The following is a 24,598-nucleotide window of genomic DNA, read 5'->3' on the forward strand; positions in this document are numbered from 1 at the left end:
AAAGGTGTAAGATCTATATGAACCGTGAGAGTTTGAAGTATGTATTCACGAGGAAATACAAATGTAGTGGCAAGCGATAAGCAAAAAGGAAAGAACGAACATAGAGACTACACTAGAGGAATTAATCATAGAATTCTGGAAGTTGGAATTGGAAGCTAAAGTTCATAATCCAAAAGGAACAAAGATGGATAGTATGACCTTTCAGTTGAAGTTGTGAAGGGAAAGATAGGATGTCAAGAGAAGATAATGGATCACGATGTTAGTAGTTAGTAAAAGGAAATTTATGCGCCCAGAAGAACGATCACGATATCACCGGGTTTTCTTCCAGCACTTGGATACTACAAGTAGAAGAATTAAGAAATGAGATCCCACAGGGAATTCACAATATAAAGTATTTAAATTATTGAAAAAATGCCAAGATATACGGAAATTTAAAGAAAAATAGTGATAATCAGGTATAAGAAGGAAATTTCAAAATGGATTGGGAAATGTTGGACATGTCGAAGAATTAAGGTGAAGTATCAGAGGACTAGGGAACAAAGCAGACCAATGAATGGTTTTATAAGAGGCGGATCGTTAAATGTACCAGTGATGTTGTTGAAGAAAATGAATGAAATTATGAGATTATGTGCTGATTAGTGGGAGTTCAATAAAACGATGACTAAGAATAAGTGACCCCTATAAAGAATTGATTACGTACGAGACCTAATACAAGAAGTGTGTTATGTCTCGGGAATTAACTTAAGATCTGACTTGAGAACATATTAGAGATTACGATTAAAATGAGTTATGAACATTACAAGCTCTGGTGATATTATGCGAAATAACAAATGTATAAGTTGATTATAAGGAATTAAGGAACATGGTATATAAGGAGTACTCGGATAAGCAAACTATATTTATTGATAACATCATCAGTTATTCAAGGAATAAAGAAGTCTGCGTGGAATGCCCAAGGATTTTTCTCCAAAGATCAGAAGGAAAGCAACTATACGTTGAGTTTTCAAGAATGAAATTTTGACTAAGGTTAACAAAAGATTCTGAATTAATCTATTAACAACTACCTAAGCAAAATCGTATGGTAACAGATGCCTTATGCCGATAGAAAAGATTGGATGTAATTAAGACCCCCGAGGAGTTAATAGACAAATTGGAAAAAAAAGTGGAATCTGAAGTCCAAATACTTAAAGGTGATAATATGTGAATATATGAGATTACTTTTCAGCCTTAACTGATAAAAAAGAATAAGAAATGTTTGAATGTTTGGAAACCAAGTTGAAGACGAGCACCGCCTATCATCCTTAAACAAAGGGTCAGAGCGAGGAAGTAATTCAGGAAATGTAAGATATGTTGAGAGGTTGAGTTTTAAGGAAACACTGGGATGATCATTTATCAGCGATGTCAGCTTTGAAATACCACTTTACCAAGCTTCATGTGAACGCAAGTGTAGGTCCCCATTTTGATTAAAATAAAGTGGGAGAAAGACAGTTGTCAAATTCTAAGTTAAATCGACACACCAAGAGCATAGTGATATTGACTGAAGCAGCTCAGAGTAGACAAAGAAAGAGGGCGAAAGTGTATCGAGAGAGAGTATGAATATAGAAATAGGACCAGTAGTGTTAGTAAAGTTTCGTATTGAAAGAAATTGGATAAGTCTGAGTAGAAGGGAGAAGTTAAGCCCTAAATTAGTAAACCATTCGAGGTATCGATAAATAGAGATAAAGTTGTTCATGAGTTAATGTTACCATCGCAACAATGTGTACATGTAATATGTTTGGCCTGTTATGGTTAAAGCGATAAGTATCTGATTTGAATTAAGTGATTGATTAAGAGCCAATGGGCTCTTGTCCAAATTTATTCTGCATATAATGATCGATCCAAGTTCTTGATCGTTAAAAGCGAGTTCTTGGAAAAGAGAATATATCCATAGTAAGTACGTTTAAAACCCTCGAGTAGAAAAGTCTACTTGGAAACTAGGATCAGATATGCTTGACAAATATCCTCACTCGTTTAGTTAGACCAGCTTCTAAGGAAAGAGTCTTTTTAAGGGGGGAAGATATAACGACTCGTGTATTTTTTAATTATTTAATTATGTAATTATGGAAATTATTAAATAAATAAAATAAAATATGTGTATTGATTTTGACCGCGATGTGTTGTTTGATAATTGATGTCTGATTTATAATGTACCGGGCTGTTCGTGTGATTAATTATGGAGTCGTATTGAATTGTTTTCATTTTCAAAAATAGATTTGGTACAAATTTATTTGCGTAAATACTTGAAATGTTTCTAAAATTGTTTTTATGACTTTATAATTACAATAATTATTTTTAGAATTTTATAAAATTAAGAAATCAATATTTTATTAATTATTTATCTTTAAATAATTTTCTGATTACTTTTATTTGTAAAATCCATATTTAATTTTAGAATTCTTCAAAAATTATGAAACTCATATTTATTTAAGTTTGGAATATTTTGAGAATTTTAAAATTATTTTGGAAATTTTTGGGATTAATTTTACCCGCGCACTGTTTCGTTTTATGGATTAAAGCAGGTATAAATTGCGTTTCAAAAATTGTTTTAAAATCTCGGAATTTATGTTTTTGTAAACTTCGGGATATTTATGACATTTTAAGATTATTTTCATAATTTTCAAAAATTGTTTCGCGTGCACCTTTGTCCATTAGTTTCAAATTTCGGGATAAACCGGGTCTCAGAATCTTCGTAATTATCCAATAATATACGTGTTTGAATTACGAGAATTGTACTACTAATTGTACTGTCATGTGTACTGCATTGATTTGTACAGTTGAGAAATAAAAAAAAAGGGAAACCACAAACAGATACAACTCCTTATCCCTGTATTTTCATTTCGGCTTAATCTCAGTAATCTCTCCTCTCTGTTTTGTTTGTTTCACCGCCGTCTAATTCCGGCTAACCGCCGGCTATTCCTTCGCTTGCAATTCCTTGCCCAGCCTCTGCTTGGTTGACATACACATGAACATATATATATATATGTATGTGTGTGTATTAGCCGCGAGGAGGGTAGGGATTGGTTGCGATTCCTTCTTGCCGCCTTATTTCCGTCTTCTTCGGCAGCGATTGTCATCGCCTTTCTTCCTTTTTCCGATCACTTGTCGCCTGGGTTCTGAATTCAGGCGTGGTCCTTGGTATGTTATATATATATGCTCACGCATATGTATGTATCTGTATACTTCGGTTAAGTTTGTTGTTGCGGTTCTGTGGTGGCGCGTTGCGCGTGTTGCCCCTGCCCTATTTCGTTGACTGCGTTTGGTTCGATTGATTTGGATTAATTCGTATTATTTTATTTATTACAGGGAATTATGAATACAATTTGTGATGTAAATAAATCCGTTCAATTGGCTTTAATCGAATAAATCGGTGTAATTTATTTGGAAACCCGTACTATATCGGGCACCAATAAATTGTACCGCCGTCGGTGATGAGCCTCGACGAGCCGACAGTGGACTGTGATATTTATTCTGAGTCCTAGTATTTTAAAATTAATAAATTAGTTCGTGAAATTATCTTTGAAATGAGAATTTGATTTTACATTAAAGTCGAGTACGTAATTTAGTTGACGAATTGTGATTGGATTGATTGTTGGGTTGAACTGGTGGTTGGAATTGTGGTTGTGTGAATTTGATTGTTGTTAGATTGACGTCGATTGATGTTTCGACAGGTAGTCCGATAAACAGAGGAGACGCTGCCCGATTTCCGGGAAATTTACCTACGAGAATACGGGAGCGTATCCAACGATTATCGGGACGTCGAAAGGTTACATAGATATATATGTGTTCTATATGAAACTTGATTGCACGATGTGATGAAATAATTTGCTAAAATCCATAACCCTGATTTTGTAAAATTACAAGTATACGTATTTTCGGAAAACGAACACCAAACCGATTTCTCGAGAGTGTGAACCCTGACTATTGGGTGTGTTGTTATATTATAATAATCCATATAAGTACGAGTCGGGATTGTTATTATTTAGGTAGGATTGGTATTTGGGATATGTCAAGCATACCTGGACATCTAACATAGGGTATTTTGACCCTGTAGGTTCTAGTCAGGGCAACCGGAAGTAGATGTTGGACTAGAAATGACCTAGTAGTCAGCCGATGAGCTCAGTAGAGTCTCAACAGAAAAACCTGAGTGTCGTGGTCGAATCTAGTGTGGACTAGTGGTTGGACGTTAAAGCCTGAGCGGCAGAGTCGGCTCAGCGTTGATCAGTAATAGTTGTAAAGGCCTATAAGGCAAGTACTTCTGAACTTTTCCTCAAGATATGTCGCAAGTATTTTCGAACTGTTTCATAACATGTCGCTATTATTCAAAGTAACTCATGTTTTATAATGCAAGTGCTTTAAACTATTTAACCTTGAATCCTGATTTTTCTTGATCTTGAGCCATAAGCCTTATTCTTTGTAAACCATCCTTTATTGAGTTTCAGATACCAAACCACCCAAATATGATACTGCTCCCCAAATGTTTAACTACCAAACACCAAACACTGGAAGAAAATTGTTTGAAACACAGAAACTTTTATACTTCAACCATTCCTTATAACATCAAAGAACTACACCTTGAAAAATCATTACTGATCTAATACCTGATGCTTTTACAAACTAAAAACTGTTTCTTATATATACCTTGATATACCCTTCTGATACTCATGAACTGCATTATGCTTTTGTACAAGTGCTTTATCAATGTTGATTATGATCTTGCTTATTGAATTACATTGTTTATTACACTGAATTATTTTAGAATTGGATAGTTTTCTAAATGTGGACCAGATTCGTGGTCAATTATAGGCCAATATGTACCTTGGATCCAGTAATTAGAGCAGTGTTGTGTGCTTTGCTCGGGGTTAGTGCGTGACTGATCAGCAGTCTAACCTTGCTTTTAAAACTTAAAATGAATATCCAATTCTAATAATTGTTTAGCAATAAATTTGATTCCTCTTAATCATCTCATTTGATCATTGATTAACCTCAATTATTGTCATGGTGACTTGCTGAGCTAGTTAGCTCACTCTTGCGAATCTTTTTATGTATTCTACAGTTAAGAAGGATACGGTTGATAGCGAGGTTTCCCAGTTCAATGTACGAGCTAGGACCCCAGATTGAGTTGGATCGAGTTAGCATGAGCTTATTGAGGTAGTGAGATAATAAGATTGTAAGATTAATTCCATTATCGGTTGTAAATTAAATTAGTTGGGATTTGGTGCGTTGTAATAAAAGTTAAGGTTGTGGCTTATTTTCATACATTAACCTGTTGCGATCCGTGGTTATGTAAAGCAGGGTCATTGCAAATAATATTTCATATACAGGTTTTTATATGGTGTATGTGTTGTGGACCCCAAACCTCTGACCCAGGTTTGGAGGGCGTCACAATTATCATCTCTCTCTCTGCAATTTTTACTCTCTAACAATGGCACAGTCGTCAAGATCATGTCTCAAACTGGATTTATCTATGAGAAGAACAACTTCACGGCTCTAGTGAACAAGGGGATTCAGCAGTCCGGCGACTACCACAAAATGATGGATTTTGTGATGAACTGCCAACTCAACTATGCCATGCTGGAATCACCCACCATTTACTGTGAGGTTCTTGAAGAAATGTGGACGACTGCAACATACAACTCAACTGATAAGACTATCACTTTCACTATTAAAGGTAGGGCTGCCAAAAAAATTTGAAAAATCCGATATTCGTCCGAAAAATCCGCATTCGTATCTGAAATGAAGCGGATATTATCCGTATCCGACACAAAGAGGATATTATCCGTATTCGAATCCGACGATTGCGGATACGGATACGGATATAGGCATATTCGTATCCGATAATATCTGAATCCGAATAAATATATTTTATATTTAAATATTTAAATAATTTAAAAATATATTATATTAAATTTATAGTGTGTTTATGTGTATACACACACACACAAATATATATATATATATATTAAATATTATGTTTATACAATTTTATAGACATATAGAAAAAAATCGTTTAAGTTCAACAATTTAAAGATAACGATTATATTTAAAAGAAAAATAAAATTAATTTGAAAAAATTAAAATATAATTAAATCACTTTATCACTTATTTTAATTTTTAAAAATGAATTTTTATTTTTAACTATTTTTTTTTCAATTTTTTTAATTTTTAATATAAAATAAAAAAATCTGATTGAAAATCGGATTCGGATCCGAATACTATCCGGAACGTATCCGGATAGTATCCGTCGGATCTGGATTCAGATATTATTCTTTAAATATTTCTGGATTCGGATACGGATACGGATTTTCGGGTTCGGATCCGGATCCGGATATAGGCAGATCCGTATCTGAATTATCTGTTTGACAACCCTAATTAAAGGTAAGGAATTCTGTGTTAATAGTGATATTGTTAAAGCATGTTTTAAAATTCTTGATAATACTGTAACTTCTCCACACACAGACACTGACATTGTTAATATGCTTAATTCCATGGGCTATGCACTCTCTACTTCTAAATTAAGTGAAATTAGGAGGTTGGGTCTTAGGAAGGAATGGAGTTATCTATGTGATGTAGTTACTAAGGTATTTTCTGGTAAAATTAGCAATTTTGATTCAGTTAATATCTCTATGCTCAACATGCTTTACATGCTAGTAACTGATAAATTTTTCAACTTTAGTGATCTTAGCATATTTGAGTTGGGGTTTAAGTTAGGGGACTAAATAAGAGGGGTAAAAATGTTTTTACTATGCTAGATTTTTAATGATGCTTGCTAACCACCTCTCTGAGGATATTGTGCTTGAGAACCCAACCAACAAATTAGATTGTTGGGTTCAAGAAAGGAGAATCATTGCAGATTTGAACAGGGCAAACCATCACAAAGAGGTGCCACTCTTCTATTTTCCAGTTATGAAGGCACCTCAGGTAAGTGAGGTAATTTCAACTGTCTCTACTCTTCCAACCTCACAAACTTCTTTACATTCTAGTGTAGCTATGGCAACTGTATCATTGACCCAACAGTTGCCTACCCAAGCTACCAAATCCAAAATTTCAAAAACAAAGACAAAGAAACCCCCCTCTGGTGTCTCTTGAAAGATGCCAGTTGTAAAATCCACAAAACCTAAAGAGGGGAGTGTGAAGGTGGGTAAGAAAGGTGAGGGACAGGGTGAACATCAAAGAAGCCTTAAGGATAAGGTTGGAGAGGTGAGTGTTTCCCAGCCTAGCCATACTGCAGTTTCCCAACAAACTACAGTGCTTAATAAGGATATAAGCTCATTACTAGTTGCATCCTCCCAAAAGGATGTGACTATTGAACATAGCTCTCAGTCAAGAGCACAAGACAAAAGGGTAAGGGACACAAGCTCACCCCAAACTTACACTAGAAAGAAGAAATCAAAGACCCTTGGGGATGCAAAGGGTTCACACACTGTGCAAACTGGTGCTAAAGACACAGTCACTGCACCTTCTCAAAGTCAGGTTGATGTGGCTCCAATAAATGTGGAGTCACAGCCAAAATCTCTAATAATAGAAGCTCCTGAAACACCAAACTCTCCCACACACTCTTTGGATGTTGACATGATAAACACATAACTTCCAAATTCTCCATCTTTAACTCTCATGGAGAAGCCAAAAATCTAAGCAAGTGAACATCATCTTCTAGATGATTTGTTGGCACACTTGCCATTTCTTTCTGAGACTGTTGAGACATCTGTGCCAAAATTTTCATCAATCTGCACAGAGTCCACAATAGTCTCCACTCCAAACTCATTTATTTCTACTCTCTCGATGGATATTGTTCATCCGTCGAGTAGTGATTGTATCCCGACGGATGTGCCTAACAACAGTCATCCGTCGGTTAGTAAAATTACTACCCCGATGGATATTCCTTATCCGTCGAGTGTCTCTGCACAGCTCCAAATTTCATCAATTATTACAAGTGCAGAAGACTTCGTAGTAGTGCAATCACTCCTAGGACTGAGGGAAGGGAGTGAACTGAGTGAGAGTCTGGGTTGCTCCAAGGAAAAAGGTGAGGAAAAGAGTGAACCAATGCAGTCCATTTCTTCAGGACTGGCAAAAGAGAGTGTGAGGAGTCCCACCTTAGATGGTGAAGGTGAAGGTGTGAGGGTGGGGAGCCAAGGTGAGACCTTGATGCAACAAAAGAGAGATCATGAGAGAAATGCGGGTACAAGAGTGATAAGGATGGAAATCATTGCAAGTGAGTCAATAAATGTCAATGATGCCAGAAAGGGAAAGGCTCTTTCAGCAAGAATATCAAGCTGTTATAGATTCTTTTTCCCTGGATGCTGAGACATTTACTCACCTGTGACAGCTTACCAAACTCTAGCTGTACAGGGCAATGAGGAGGCTGAAAGATTGCTGAACTTGGTGCATACTACACAATCTTTACAAAGAGCAAAGGATGCAATCACTGTTATGCCTTCCAACATTGGCAGTGATTTTGAACTGGATGAAACTTCTTTTGAGGATGCTGGTGGGGATGATGAGGAAGATAGCATGATCATAGGGGGAGATGCAGATGTCCCTGCCTGGTTGCTAACAAAAGAATGCTCCTACTCACATCTTCAATCAACACTATTCAAGCTAATTCATGACACCCAAGTAGCCATTCAGGCATCTACTAATGCCAGCACAAAGAGGCTACTCACAGCACATCTTGAAGCACTCCAGCTGCATAAAATTCAAGCCCTCCAACACAATCAGAGTGTGGATGCAATCAAGCAAGAAATTTATGAAGTAAAGCAGAATGTCATAGAAAGGTTGGATGCTAGACTTCATGCTACCACCATGACTGAAATTGTTCCAAAGCTAAGGAAGGAGGCTGATTTCAATAGGAAAGTTGAGGCCATGGACTCAAGATTATCTGTTGTAGAGAAGTCAATGGCCAAGATACTTAATAATCAAGAATCTCAGACTGCACTACTCCAACAGTTAATGGCTGCTCCACTCCCTCCCACAAAACTTGATGATAACAAAAAGGGGCAGAAAGGCTCAAGTGAGGGGGAGATCCGGCTTAATATTCAAGTTAGCAAAGTAATTGAGCCTACAATTGCTTTCACCAAGCCACCAACTAAAGATAGCATTGATCTGATTAATGAAGCAGCAGCCACATTGAGAGCAGCTGAAAAGAAGCAGTTTAGGCCCAATTAACTGGGAGAAAATTGATGAGGACATTCAAAAGAGGTTTGGGCTAGCAAAGAAGCCAGAAAAATCATCCATTCATCACTCTCAAGTCAGGAAAGTCTCTGTGAATGATATGAGCATGAATAATCTGAAAGAGGACAGCCATCCTGCATCAAATCTCCAAAGGATGAGCTAATTTTGAAACCAATGGTGAACTATCCTAAACCTTCTCTAAAGAACCCTTTGGATACAGTGTATGAGACACCAAAGCCTGATAAAAAGAAACTGCTGTCAAGATCTATTGCATTCTACAAGGATCCAGCTGATTCAGCATTGAAAATAAGAATTGCCAAGATTTTCAGGAATGGTAAGGAAATTTGTGTGGTGGCTGGACACCCTCAATTTGCTGAAGCAAAAACAGAAGAAAAGGCAAGATTGAAGCAAGAAAAGAAGCAAGCTGCTCTAGATGCTAAAAAGGCTAAACAAAAGAAGGAGAAAGCTGCTATCTTGGCCAAACTGTAAGCTGTGAAACCTACACAACAAATTCCTGAACAATCATCTGAAACCACTGAATCTAAGGAGCTGAAAATGCAAGAAGAATCACAGCAGAGAAAAAGTTTTAGATACAAACTTCATGCAAAGATGAAAGTAAACTTTGATGAAAAGGATTTGGAAGATCAGTTTCCTAAAAAGTCTACATCTGCAACAACTCAAACATCTATGCCCTCTGTGGCACATGGAGAATTCAAGATAGATCCATCCAAGAATTTTCATGGAGAACCTATCATTCCAAAGGATGATCCAATAGACTGGGATAGTCTACCAATACCTGAACTCAATCTACCTCACTTTATGAAGCCAAAGAAGACAAAGACCAGAGCAGTCAAGAAAGTGAAGCCCTCAACTCTCAGATCCAAGTCCCTAACCAAAGCTCAAACTAAAGTCAATAAGGGAGACATTATGTACATCTGTGACATCAAGGAATTCTCATATTTAAACCTCTATCTAGATGAACTGGAAGAAGTTAGAGGGAATGATGCTTACAGGAATCTACCTGAAAGGTTAGTTTACAAGTACAAGGGAGGAAAAGAGATTCAATGGCCACTTCACAGGATCCTTCAAGAAAGCCAATATGTGTTGATAAAGGTTTATTCATCATTTAAGAAGAACTTTGGATTCAATGTGACAGCTAGAAGACTAGTTTTAAAGAAGATTGAAGAACTGAGGAGTATTAGAGCCAAAGATGCACTCTCAAAGACTCTAACTATTCCTTACACTGGAAGTAGAGTGCATCTAAGGCCCTACTGGTTGATGGAATTCATGGATGATAAGGGATTTAGAAGATTCTTCAGATTAGAAGACCAATTGAGCATCTCTAGCAATGAGACACTTTTAGAAATGCAAGGAATGCTAAATCTCTCAAAATCTGATGAACTGGAATTCCACAGACAGCTCCAAAATCAGATAGAAGAAAATAACAGAAAGCTTGGAAAGAGATCCAAATCATCAAGGAAATCTTTGTACATTTTGTTACTTGCAACAATTTACAGTTTTATCTACTTTCATTTAAATTTGTATTTTTAGAGTGTTTTGTTATTATCAAGTTTCTTTTAATTTATAGCTACAATTCTAGTAGACATAAATTGGGGGAGATTGTTGGGAATATGTTGTGAGCTTGATGATTTCATTAACAAAACACTTTAGTAGATTCAACTTAGTGAATTATGTAGCACTTGAAGGATAAGCAAATATAGTCCCGACGGATGACTCAATACAGTCCCGACGGATGATGATTTGATATCCATCGAGTGAGTTGCTTATGTAACAATAAGTCATGTAACACATTTCTGTAAACACCTTTGTATAGATTCTGTAGTAGTATATAAGTCATGTTGACTTTAATTAGATATGCAGAATAGGTTGATTAATTGTACATAGATGATGTCTTGTAATTCTGCATAAATGAAATGAAGTCAAGTTCCAAATAGCTACTCGACGGATGATCAACAAAGCTACCTGATGGATGATCAACAAGGCAACCCAACGGATGATCATGTACCCGATGGATGATCAATTCAAACATCTATTGATAGTGACAACACAATCACATGTGTCGAGTGTATGAAAAAGGAATGTGGAAGCCTATTCAACTGGGTTTTTGAGAACAAAGAAGCATTACCATTTCCATGCTATTATGAAGATATTCAAAGATGCTGGAATAGAGTAGTGAAGTAGCATAATATTAGACTTGATAGTTTTTGTTTTATTATCTTTTCTTATTATTGTGTAATCTTGGTGATATATAAACCAAGAGTAGTAAATAGAACAACAACAAGACTAAGCAAGTATTCTCTGAGAGAAACATTTGTAAGCTGAATCATTTAGCATTTCTTTGTAAAGTTTAGTTGTTCTTATTTGTAAGCAGCTGTGAGCTATTCAAGCTTCACAGAGTTCTCTCGATATATATATATATATATATATATATATATATATATATATATATATATATCTGGTGGATACATTCAAATCCACCAGAAAGTTTTAAAGACTTGTGTTTTTATTACTTTATGTTTTGATTCATATTTAACTTGTCATTCCACACTTTGCAAATCAAAACACTGACATATATATTTTAAGTTAGAACATTATATAATTCAGAAAAAGTTTCAAGAATTCCATTCAACCCCCCTTCTGTAATTCTTGTTGCATTGTTAGGGACTAACAAGAACAAGTATCCATTACCTGGAATCGATGATTTGTTTGATCAACTGAAAAGAGCCAAGTACTTTTTTAAGATTGATTTGAGATGTGGATATCACCAATTGAAGATCAAACCTGAAGATATACCAAACACAGCTTTCAGAACAAGGTACGGTCATTATGAATTTTTAGTGATGTCCTTTGGATTGACCAATGCCCCAGCAGCATTTATGGACTTGATGAACATAATTTTTAAGGAATATTTGGACATGTTTGTCATTGTGTTTATAAATGATATTTTGATCTACTCGAAGTCAACGGAAGATCATGCGGAGCATCTAAGGATATCTTTGGAAATTTTGAGAAAGAAGAAGTTGTATGCAAAGTTTTCAAAGTATGAGTTTTGGTTATAAGAAGTTCAATTCTTAGGGTATGTAGTCAGTAATGAAGGAATCAAAGTAGACCCAACAAAGGTTGAAGCTGTTATGAATTGGTAAAGGCCAAAAATATCAACAGAAGTGAGAAGTTTCTTGGGATTAGCGGGATATTATCAAAGATTTGTTCAAGATTTGTCAAAAATTTTGACGCCTTTGATGAAGCTTACCAGGAAAAATGAGAAGTTTATATGGAACAAGATGTGTGAAGAAGTTTCCAGGAATTGAAGAAGAGACTAATCACGGCACCTGTTTTGTCCCTTTCAGATGATCAAGGAAATTTCGTAATCTATAGTGATGCTTCTCATAAGGGATTAGGTTGTGTTTTGATGCAGCATGATAAAGTTATTGCATATGCGTCTGGACAACTGAAACCTCATGAACAGAAGTATCTTACTCATGACTTGGAACTAGCAGCAATGGTATTCGCCTTGAAGATTTGGAGACATATCTATATGGAGAAAAATATGAGATATATACGGATCACAAGAGCTTGAAGTACATATTCACACAAAAGGAACTCAACATGAGACAGCGAAGATGGATAAAGTTGATCAAGGACTATGATTGCACGATTAACTATCACCCAGGAAAAGTGAACGTAGTAGCAGATGCATTTAGCGGAAAGGAAAGATTGAACACGTTAACAGTACCTGAAGAGTAATACAAGGAATTTCAGAAGTTAGAATTAGAAGTTAGAATTTGCAAGCCTAATGAAGCAAAGATGTATAGTATGACTTTTCAGCCAGAATTTCTAGAGAAGATAAAGAAATGTCAAGAGGAAATAATGGATCAAGATATCAATTGTTTGGTTAGAGAAGAGTTATGCACTCGGAAAGATGATCAAGGCATTCTCAGATTTTCTTCCGAAATTTGAATTCCACCAGTGACAGAATTGAAGAATGAAATTCTATGGGAATCTCACAACTCAAGGTATTCAATTCATCCAAGAAGTACCAAGATGTACAGAGACTTAAAAGAGAATTATTGGTGGCCATACATGAAAAGAGAAATTGCGGAATGGGTTAGCAAATGTTACATGTGTCAAAGAGTTAAGGAGGAGCACCAGAGACCAAGCGGATTGTTACAGCCACTAGAGATTCCAGAATGGAAGTGGGAGCATATTGCTATGGATTTTATAATTGGATCACCAAGGACGAAAGTGAATCACGATGCTATTTGGGTTATAGTGGACATACTAACCAAATCAACTCATTTCCTGCCTATCAATGATAGATTTTTACTGGATAAGTTGGTTCACATGTATTTGAAGGAGATAGTAGTGCGTCATGGAGTGCCTGTGTCTATTGTATCAGATCGAGATCCACGATTCAATTCAAGATTTTGGAGAAGTTTTCAAGAATGTTTGGGAACTAAATTGAACATGAGTGCGGCTTACCATCCACAGACGGTTGGCCAAAGCGAGAGAAAAATCCAAACAATTCATTGATTTCAAAGGAAATTGGGATGAACATTTGCCCTGAGTGGAATTTGCTTACAATAACAGTTATCATGCCAGTATCGAAATGCCTCCCTATGAAGCTCTTTATGGACGCAAATGTCGATCACCGGTATATGGGGACGAAGTCGGAGAACGTAAAATACTTGGACCCGAATTGGTACAGCATACAAAGGAAGTTGTTGAGGTTATTCAGAAAAGGCTAATTGCAGCACAAGATCGTCAGAGAAAATACGCAGATCAATACAGAAAGGATATGGAATTAAAAGAAGGAGACCCAGTGTTATTGAAAGTGTCACCGTGGAAAGGATTATTGAGATTTGGAAAGAAAGGGAAGTTGAGTCCTAGATACCTTGGACCTTTTGAAATTTTAAAACGTGTCGGTAAGGTAGCTTACGAAATGGAGTTACCTCCGCACATGGAGCACATTCATAATATTTTTCACATATCGATGCTTAAGAAATATAATCCAGATTCTAGGCATGTGATCGAGTATGAGCCGATAGAATTTCAGGCAGATTTATCTTATATAGAGAATCCAATAGATATTCTAGAAAAGAGGGAAAAAGTATTGAGGAATAAAGTGGTAAATTTAGTAAGAGTACTGTTAGGACTGAGCATTCGGTCGGTTCGGTTAAAAACCAAACTGAACTGAATTAACCGAAACCGAAATTTTTATTTTTTTTCAAACCGAACCGAACCAAATTTATGTATAAACCGAACCGAAATATTTCGGTTATTCGGTTCGGTTTTTCAAAACCGAAATATTTGAAAATCAAGTACTAATCACATATACATACACATACTTACATGGATAATTATTAAAGAAAGTGCAAGATAGGCTGATGAATCTCTAATATCTAATTAACAGTTATTAATTAATAAAGAATATGAACAATCTTTTGTACTCAAAATTGGATCGACAATTGGAGATTACAGATTGAGCTACCGGAGTCCACCAGTCGGAGCCGGATGCACATGCACAGTTAGATTATATTGGCGAAGATAGTACCTGGGGTCTGGGAGTCGTGAATATGTTAGACTACTACTACTTAGTATTAAACTATAAGTAATATAATTAATAATTAATATATAGTATATTGTATATATATATATTATTTAAATATATATATATAATTCGGTTAATTCAGTTTAACCGAACCGGTATTTGAAGAAACCGAACCAAATCGAATTTATTTCGGTTAAAACCGAAATAACCGAAATTTAGAAAAAAATATAAACCAAACCGAACCGAAATTATCCGGTTCGGTCGGTTTTTCGGTTTCGGTTCGGTTTTGCTCAGCCCTAAGTACTGTGGATAAACCCAAAGGTTGAAGAATCAACCTTGGAGTTAGAAAGTGATATGCAAGAAAAGTAACCTCATTTATTTACTTAGGAGATTCTGAGGACAGAATCCTTTTAAGGGGAAGAATGTATTATCCGGGACATAACGTGTAATTGTTTTTATCAATAAATAACTATTATGTAATTATTATGTGATTATTATGTGATTATAATGTGATTATTGGTGAATTATCTGATGATTGGTGTTGATATATGGATGTTTATATGTGGTAAAGTATAGGTATGCTAATTTTATTATGTCCAGAATAAAATATTGATAATTATGGTATTTTTCTGGTAATTTTTGGAGTGTTATATGATTCTATATAGATTTATGAATTTATTAATTATTTTCTGAATTATTACAAAACTATTTTATAAAGCCGCGAATCGTCCAACTTCAACCGTTTTTACGTTTTTACAACCCAAAACTCTTCGGAAAACTCCTTCCTAACCTAACCTGATAATTCTGGACATTTTCCGTGTTTTGACTTTTTCGATCCGGATTACGATTTGACCTGTATGCGTCCCGGTGCAAAATTTTAGATACGATATTCGTTTCAATAGATCAATAAAACCCGTATTCTCGAAAGAAGGGATATTATTACATTATTTTCGTATAAAGTGTTTTATAAGAAGCCTGGTTTGGATAATTATCCAATACGGGTATCAAATCAGATCATTTTTGCAGTTACATAGCGGCTAAGCAACTTATTTTTCGATCCAACATGATCCAACACGTATTAATATTCCATAAATATAAATAGCCTATTTCTTATTTCATTTTATTCGTATAATCATAATCAACCAGTAAAAACCGATAAAATACAGAGAAAACCCTAATAAATCGTCGCGTTCTTGAAAATCAAACCCAAGAACGAAGGTGTTACCGAATTCAGAATCAAGCATGCCATATACCGATTCGAAGCTCTCGAAAAGATCTTCCTGAATCAATCATCACTTTTAGTGCATAAATCAAGGTTATTTTCTTATTTATTTATTTTAATTCGAATTAATTAGTGATTAAAAGAGGAATTTTTTATGTTGATATTGTTTATTTGATTTAATGCTTGAATCATGTAGATCTTTTCTTCCTGATCATTTTGGTATATTATATGACTGAGTTGGAGTTCAATAACATATAGAAATTGAGGTTTGATTCTTGAATTTGTAGAATTAAGGTTTTTAATTGTTTGAATGTCCTTAATTCGATTTGGGGATTTCATTTATGTTAATTCTGGGTATGAGTGATTAATACCAACTTATAGATCGTCTCAAAACGAACCGATTCATGTATTTGATTGTTGTGTTGGCTGATTGTATCGAGTTGCCGGAAAAAGCTCGAAGCTTGCCGGTTTTAATGGCGTTTTCGCCGGAAAACGCAGCTCCGGGGTTATGAACAGAAACAAATCACAGCTTCAGGTTGCTGGCACGCTCAGGAATTTATTGAAACAAAGAATCGAACCAAATGATTCAGGATTTGCTCGAATTCGACTCGTCGGGTTCTGCTTTTTCGGCGGGTTCTTCAGCTTTCGGTTGACCCGTTCGGGTCGATTTTGACCCTGGGTTTGACCCGGTTTTGATCCAAATTTTCCCAAATCAATTCTCAAAACCTGTTTTTGCAATTCAGCCACTAAAGTTTTAGGATTTTTACAAATGTTGGATTTCTGTTTATAAAACTTATAAAAATGATATTCTATTTATATTTATTTTGAAAAATTTATTTTAATTATTTTTAAAAATTCTAAAATTCATTATTTTATTTACTAAAAATTATTTTTAATTCAAAAATAAATCTTAATTATTTAATAAATTTAATTTTAGTTGATAATTAATTTTTTAATTAGTCAACTAATTTAAATATTAATTGATCAATTAATTTAATTAGTTATTGATTAATTTAATTTGATTATTTAATTAATTTAATATTTATTTGGATTTAAAAATTTCGAAAAATAATTTCTAGCTTTAAAATATTATTTTAAATTATTTTCAAGACTCGATAATTATTATTAAATCATAAGTCAGATTCGGGTGTTCGAACCTTATTATTTAATTATAAAATGATTCGAAAATCCAATTTAATTCCGAAAAAGGTTTAAAAAAATTCGTATTAAATACCAGAAATATTATTTTAACCCCGAATCTTCTTTGAAAAATTATTTTGATCGAATATCTTACGTGCTATGCTATCTGTGATCTGATTGCTGTATAATATGACTTTATGTGCATTGTATGACGGTTTTATTCATAACTTTCAATCCGTACGTCGGATTTGGGTGAAACGGAGGCTAGATAAAAGCTTGTAACGAATCAAATAAGATGAGAAGTAGTATTGATAAGTACATATGATGTCTAACAGAGGAAGCGAGACGTAGAAAGTGAAAATAAGTGGTCAGTGAGTGGGCATCAATTGACAGTGCTAGTAAAGTAAAACTGGATTGATAAGGCAAGTGTCCCTAAACTTTCTTGTAGTATAATTATAAATGCTTCTGCTCTTTCTTACAGTATAATTGCAAGTATTTCCTGAACTTTCTTCATATATGTTGCAAGTAGTTCAAATAGTTCAGGTTCTATATTACAAATACTTTGAAGTACTTAACCCTAAACCCTAATTATTGTTATTGATTTTGAGCCGTAAATCTTATTCTTTGTAAACTATTGATTGTTGAATTCTCATATACAAACCACATACATACGATACCACTCCACAAATACATATCTATCACATACTGGTTCTTGATATGGAATTATTTAACATACGAACCTTTATGCCTTGTATAATAGAAGACCAATCTTTATAACCATTGAACCCTTGGTCTTTTACATCCTGATTCTTTCCTTGGTTGAAAGTCGATCTTCATGTTTACCATGTTATACCTTTAGGGTATTACGAATCATCTTATGCTTCAAGATAAATGTTGATTATGATTCAGTTCATTGATTTACATTCTTTATCATATGGATATTATAAAATTGGATTATTTTCAAATATGGACCAGATTTGTGGTCGGACCAGATTCGTGGTCATAATAAGCCAATGTGTGCCTTGGATCCGGTATATAGAGCAAAGATGGTAGCCTTGCTCGGGGTTAGTGCATGACTGGTCAGCAGCCTAACCTTGGTTTTTAAAATAAAAATGAATATCCAATTCTAAACATTGCTTATCAGGAAACTCAATTCCTTTTATTATTTCAATTGATCACTGTTTAAGCTCGGTGTTGTTATCATGACATGCTGAGCTAGTTAGCTCACTCTTGTAAATCTGTTTATGTTCTTTTCCAGTTAAAAAGGAAATTGGTGGTGGCGAGGATCCCCAGACAAGTGTGCGAGCTAGGTTTCCAGGTTGAAATGGAATAAGCTAGCAGATGATGTTTGGCTTAGTTTGTGTTGATAGTTTGTAATAAAGTTTACTTCAGTCGTAAGATAAAAAACTGGGATTTGGTATATTTGTTAAATAAATAAGGTTGTGACTTGTTGACATACTTTGAACTGTTGCGATCTATGGTTATGGTAAGTAGGGGCATTGCATATATTATTATTATTAGGTTTATATATGATGTGTGTGTGTGTTTTGTGGACCCCAAACATCTGATCCGGTTTAGAGGGCGCCACACAATGAGCGGCATCTAGTAATACATTATTGCTACCCGAGTAATAATAATTGAATCGGTGATCGATTAAACCTTTTGTGAATAATGCACAATGTAATATAATCCCTTTAACCAAATATTATAGATTAAACTAGAGGCATGTAATGTGTCATCCTCATCATAGTTTAATCCAAGTTTCCTTGATCAATGAGTAGACTATCATATCAAATCAACATTTGAGCGTGGCCACACATTTCAAAGTCTAGCTCACTCAAGAGGCCAATAATATCACTCCTAAAATAGGAGGGTTAAATCCCATCTAGATCATTCATATTTCTCATATAATTCATAATATACCCTGTTGTGTAAGACATGCCTGTACTTTTAACAAGACTAAGTCAAATTGACAATCCTAAGTAAGTTGTATTGTAATCTTAGTTTGCATTTTATATTGTAACATTAAAGTCTGCAAAAATGTCAAAGAGTAGACTTGAGTCTTTTTCTTTTAAACAGTATCAAGCCTAAGAATTCTATCTGGAAGAAGATCACGCCTCATAAGAATTATGAAGAAGCTTGGAGTTGAATAAATCTGTTTTGGGAAAAATGTTCAAAGTCAAGATCTCTACAAGTAACAGATTTAGTGTTATAGAGAACTCATTCGAGAACTCCAAAATGACTTATAGAGAACTCAGGAAAGCTACTAGAGAACTCAGAGATATCGACAAGTCAAATTGAAGACATGAAGATTGGAGATATTGACAAGTCATTTCTTCACTAGAGAACTCAGAGTTATCGACAAGTCAACATTCATTAGAGAACTCTGAGTTATCGATAAGTCAAATTCCACTAGAGAACTCAGAGATATCGATAAGCCAAAATTCACTAGAGAACTCTGATTTATCGACAAGTCAAATTTGACTAGAGAACTCTGAGTTATCGATAAGTCAATAAACCACTAGAGAACTCAGAGATATCGATAAGTCAAAGTGAAGATATGAAGACTAGAGATCTCGACAAGCCAAATTCTCTTATAAAGAACTCAGAGACCTCTACAGGTCAAATTTACAATGGAGTATTAGAAATCTCGATAAGCCAATATACTTATCGAGATGTCAAGTTCTCTATAGACCAAACTGGAGATCTCGAGGTAAAATCTCAAAGTACAAAATTGCATACCAGTTCAATATCCAAGATTTACAATCAATAAATAATCCAACCAGCTGGATTGAAAAGTCTAGACAAAGTAGCTTGAAGAGTGTGCAAGATCAAGGGTGAAGATTAACTGACAAAGGAAGATCAAAGTTAACACAGTATGCAAAGATATGCTAAGCCAGAAATGGAAGATATACTTTTCCTAAAATGGAAATAACAAGTGACAGTTTAATAAAGTTAATAGCATGTCTTATTATACACTATGTAAACCAGCAGTTAACTAAATTATAAAGTTAACACTGGTCCTTTGTTAGATGTAACAATTTTTAAATCAGGAACTCTTGTACTCTCTCTAGAAAGAAGTTAAGCTCTTTATCAACAAAGAGCTTAGAAATTTTGTAGCAAAACATTCTTAATTTTAATATAAAATTAAGTGAGTTTTGAAAGGTCTATGTTCTTTATTATTACATGTATGAACACATTTCACTATAACAATTGATTTACTTTGTTCACAACCAAAATAGTTCAAGAAAAGCATAAAAACATAAAAACACATTCACCCCCCCCCCCCCGTTTGTAATTCATTACCTAACATACCCAATGTCCACTTTTATCATTACCCGGTCAAGTATAACTTTTAATGGAATCAATGTAAATTAATTCCCGTATAGAAATATAATGACTTCGGGTCTAAGGACCATTACATCATTATCACTGTGAGAATTACTTATGACACAGCAGACATATAGAATCTCACATCGGGTCTGTCCAGCACCATGTACATTTACATATGCTTGTATTTTTTTACTTTAGTATCATTATACCTATGATCAATGAGATGTGATTATCAGTCAACAAACACACTAGTCTTAATACACCCTTAATAATAATACTCGACTAGGGACCTTTAGGAATATTGATATTATCCTCATAATCTCATTTCTAAGTCACGTACTTAGAGATATAGAATTGCATATCATATTCCAAAGACATTTATTAATCTAACATTTATATCACAGTAAATTAAGAATTAATAAATTATAAAGAGAATAATCGATAGAACATATACATTAATAATCCAAATGTCTTAAACTAAAATATCATAGTGTTGTCTCTAGGGCACAAATACTAACACCTGTTACAAAACCAAACTGGCTCATGCCAATCAACTTCTCATATACTAAACTAAGCCTGGTAGCCAACATTTTGGTCAATAAAATAAAAGGATAAATAATTTGTTGCTGTTACATGGAATTATGTGAATAAAATAAAAGGATATATAATTTTGTAGTTTATGTATAATTTCTGTGAAATAGCGTTAAGGAACAGGTAAAGTCTCGTTCCATTTTGATGAGTCAGCTAAGGGTTTAAGCTGTGATTGTCAGGGCGTCAAGTAGAACGGGGCCCGTTATTCAAAAGATGGATTAAAAGAGAATTTTGTGCTAAATTTTATCGAAATGAATTGTGGTATCTAGTGTTACGAGAATATGTGAAATATATTTGATGTTCCTGTGTAACTGTATGATATCTGATGATTGTGTGTATGAATCTGTGATTTGTGGGATTTTAAATGAATTTAATTGATTTTATTGGGTCTTAAATTTTTTTATAAAAGTATAGAAATGTAATCAAGGTGCGAGATTGATTTTATTTCTTTAAAGTAGTCAATAGGACTTTTAAAAATAAAAGTTGGATTTATGTTGATGTCTTGATGTTTTAAAATGATTTTATGGAATTTATTTTCATTATTTGGAATTTATTTGTAAAATCTATAATAAATAATCTGTTCGATCAAAAATTTATTTTAAAATATGGGAGAAAAGCTAATTTTATGATAATTGTTTTAAAAATGGGATTTATAATATTTTATTGATTTATAAAGATTTTTTATAATTTATAAAAGGGTTTATGAAAAGTGCTAGAGAAAAGAAACTAGAAATTCAAAGAAATAAGATTTGCATTTTACCAAAATGCCCCTGCCGTTTTGGTTATATAAACCCACCCTCCCTTTCTTTTTTTTCTCTCCACCCGGCCACATTCTTTGTTATCTCTCTTTTCTCTTTTTCTCTCTTTTCTTCTTTCTCTCTCGGCTTTTCTCTCTCTCGGTATACATCTTTCTCTCTCTCTTGATTCTTCTAAATCCTCCATTAAAACTGAATCTTCATCTATGATTTGAGTTTTTCATGCTCTAAATATACACATACATGTTTGCATGCGTGTGTTTGTGTGTGCGATGTTCGGTTTTTTATCAAGAACCATTCGGTTCTTGAGTTTGATTAAGTTTTGAGTTTGATTATTTGCAAGAAAGTGATGTTGATAGTATGCATGTTAGTTATCTTGTGTGATTGCTTAAGAATATGTGGTTTTTGGTAGGATATCCTCGATTGAGGGCACCACCGAGAAGCCACCTCCACGGCGATAAACTCTGGTAAGTCGGTGGTGAGCTATGATGCTTGGCTGAGCTCTAACAAATTGGAAACACTTAGTTCAATTGTTGCATGTTGTTTTTTTTAGAAAAAAAAATGCTATTTTGGTTTAAAAAGAATTGGGTTAAAATGATTTGTCAAATTGGAGGACTATTCGTAGTTAGATTCAAATTATGTGTTTGAGTTGATTATAAAATTGATTTGGATGAGTTTTTGGTTAAATGTCACATGCATGTCAAGTTTTGTGATTTCATGTTATCAATTCTGGCTTATAAGAGTTAAAAAGGTTGGTTGTAATCTAGAGTAATGGATTTAGTGTATTTAAGATAGAATTGTTATTGATTTGAGTTTACAAAGAATTTTGGTTGGAAAATTTAGTTGTGAGGTTCGGCTTTTATGAAGAATGGTTCGAAATGATAGTTTTTGGCTTGGATTAAAGTCGATGTACGATCCTTGAAATTGGATGTTGATTTTGTTACTTGCATGTCAATATTTTGATTAAAAACTTGGATGAATCATAGTTTTAGCAAGGTATTGGTTTGGATAACTTGATTGAGTCGATGTGATCTATGATATAGGTCGAGATAGGTTGGTTTCTATCAAATATTTTCAATCCGTTCATCCCCCGGATTTTGTAGGTTTTCCAGATCCGATCAAAGCTCAGTCCTGGATAAGAGAAATAGAGAAGGCCTTTGAGTTAGCGGAAGTTAAGGACAATAAGAAAGCGCAATATGCAAGTTACTATCTTAAGAATGAGGTCAGTTACTGGTGGGAATCTACTAAGGTGTTGCTAGAAGGCGAAGCTATATCTTGGGAGAATTTTACAGAGCTACTCTTGGAGAAGTACTTACCGAGTTACATGCAAGATCAGTTAGAGATGAGATTTATGGATTTAAAGCAAGTGAACATGACGGTAGTGGAATACGAAGTGAAGTTTTCAGAGTTAGCAAGCTTTATGCCCGAGTATGTGAATACAGAAGCGAAGAAAGCTAAAATATTTCAACAAGGACTCAAGCCATGGATTCATAGTCAAGTGGCTCTTCTTGAGGTAAGAACTTACACTGCTTTGGTACAGAAAGCCATGATTGTAGAAGGAGAAAGAGAAGCAACTAAAAGGGAAAGCAAAGGAAAGAAAAGGGAGTTTGAGGATACCGAACAAGATCATGGAAGTTCTAAGTTTAGAGGGAAGTTTGGAAGGAATGTTGGAAGTCAGAACCAGAAATTCCAGAGGTTTAAGCCCGGAAATTGGAATCAAAAGAATCATTTTTGGAAAGCTAGACAGTCAACGAATGAGAGTAAACCCCAAATTCAGGAGTGCAAGACTTGCGGAAAAAGACACCCCGGAAGATGTAATAATCTCAACGTGACATGCTTCAAGTGTAACCAGAAAGGACATTATTCATCTGAATGCATATACGGTTCGGGAAAGCTGGAGTTGATAAATGTGGAAAAGTTGGCCATATGGCTAAGAATTGCAAGGAGCTTGTTCAGAAGGAAAATGTTCTTAGGATTGCTGGACCACCGCCTCCACCGGCACAAACAGTCCAGCCAAAGGTGTGGATGTTTAACATGACAATGAAAGATGCAGTGCAGGATGCGGATGTAGTAGCAGGTACGCTTGCTATAAATTCAGTAGAAGTCAAAGTGTTAATGATTTCTCGAGCTACTAGATCATTTAAATCTGAAAGTGTTGTTGATAGACTAAAGTGTGTTGCATACCCTTTAGAATCTAATTTGATTATAGAAGTAGCAAATCAAGAAAGAGTTACTGCCTATAGAATTTGTCCCAATTGTGATATTGTCATAGAAGCTCGGCACTTTTTTTCGAACTTAATTCCGTTTAAGTTAGGAGAATTCGACATTATTCTCGAAATGGATTGGTTAGCAAACCATGATGCGTAAATTGTGTGTAGAAATAAGAAAGTGAAATTGAGAACCAAGGATGGAGCTGAAGTGATATTCAAAGGAAAGAGGCAAGATAAGAAGTTTCTAACGGCGATTCAGATAATAAGATTTTTACGATAAGGATGCGAAGTTTATTTGGCTCATGTGAAGGATGTAGAGAAGGAATCCTTAAAAATTGAGGAAACTCCTGTAGTTAAGGAGTTTCCCGATGTGTTTCCCCATAATTACCTGGACAACCTCTGGATTGAGAGATCAAGTTCATAATTGATTTGGCTCCTGGAATAGAACCAGATTTAAAAGCCCATTATCGAATGAAGCCCATCAAAATGAAGGAACTAGCGACGCAATTACAAGAATTGTTGGATAAAGGAGTTATTCGATCGAGTATTTCCTCGTGGGGAGCACCAGTGT

General features: G+C 34.7%; 1 protein-coding gene across 1 annotated transcript in view; it reads left to right on the plus strand.

The window, feature by feature from the left end:
* LOC141674307 (uncharacterized) overlaps positions 1–24,184 on the plus strand; it is a 96,574-nt gene extending 72,390 nt beyond the window's left edge. The window contains exons 3-4 of the mRNA XM_074481033.1: positions 22,861–23,631; positions 23,712–24,184. Of these exons, the coding sequence (XP_074337134.1) occupies positions 22,861–23,631; positions 23,712–24,184 (1,244 nt within the window). The remainder of the gene's footprint in view (positions 1–22,860; positions 23,632–23,711) is intronic.
* The last annotated feature ends 414 nt before the right edge of the window (positions 24,185–24,598 follow it).

Source organism: Apium graveolens, chromosome 7, assembly GCF_009905375.1.
Source record: "Apium graveolens cultivar Ventura chromosome 7, ASM990537v1, whole genome shotgun sequence".
Classification (NCBI taxonomy): domain Eukaryota; kingdom Viridiplantae; phylum Streptophyta; class Magnoliopsida; order Apiales; family Apiaceae; genus Apium; species Apium graveolens.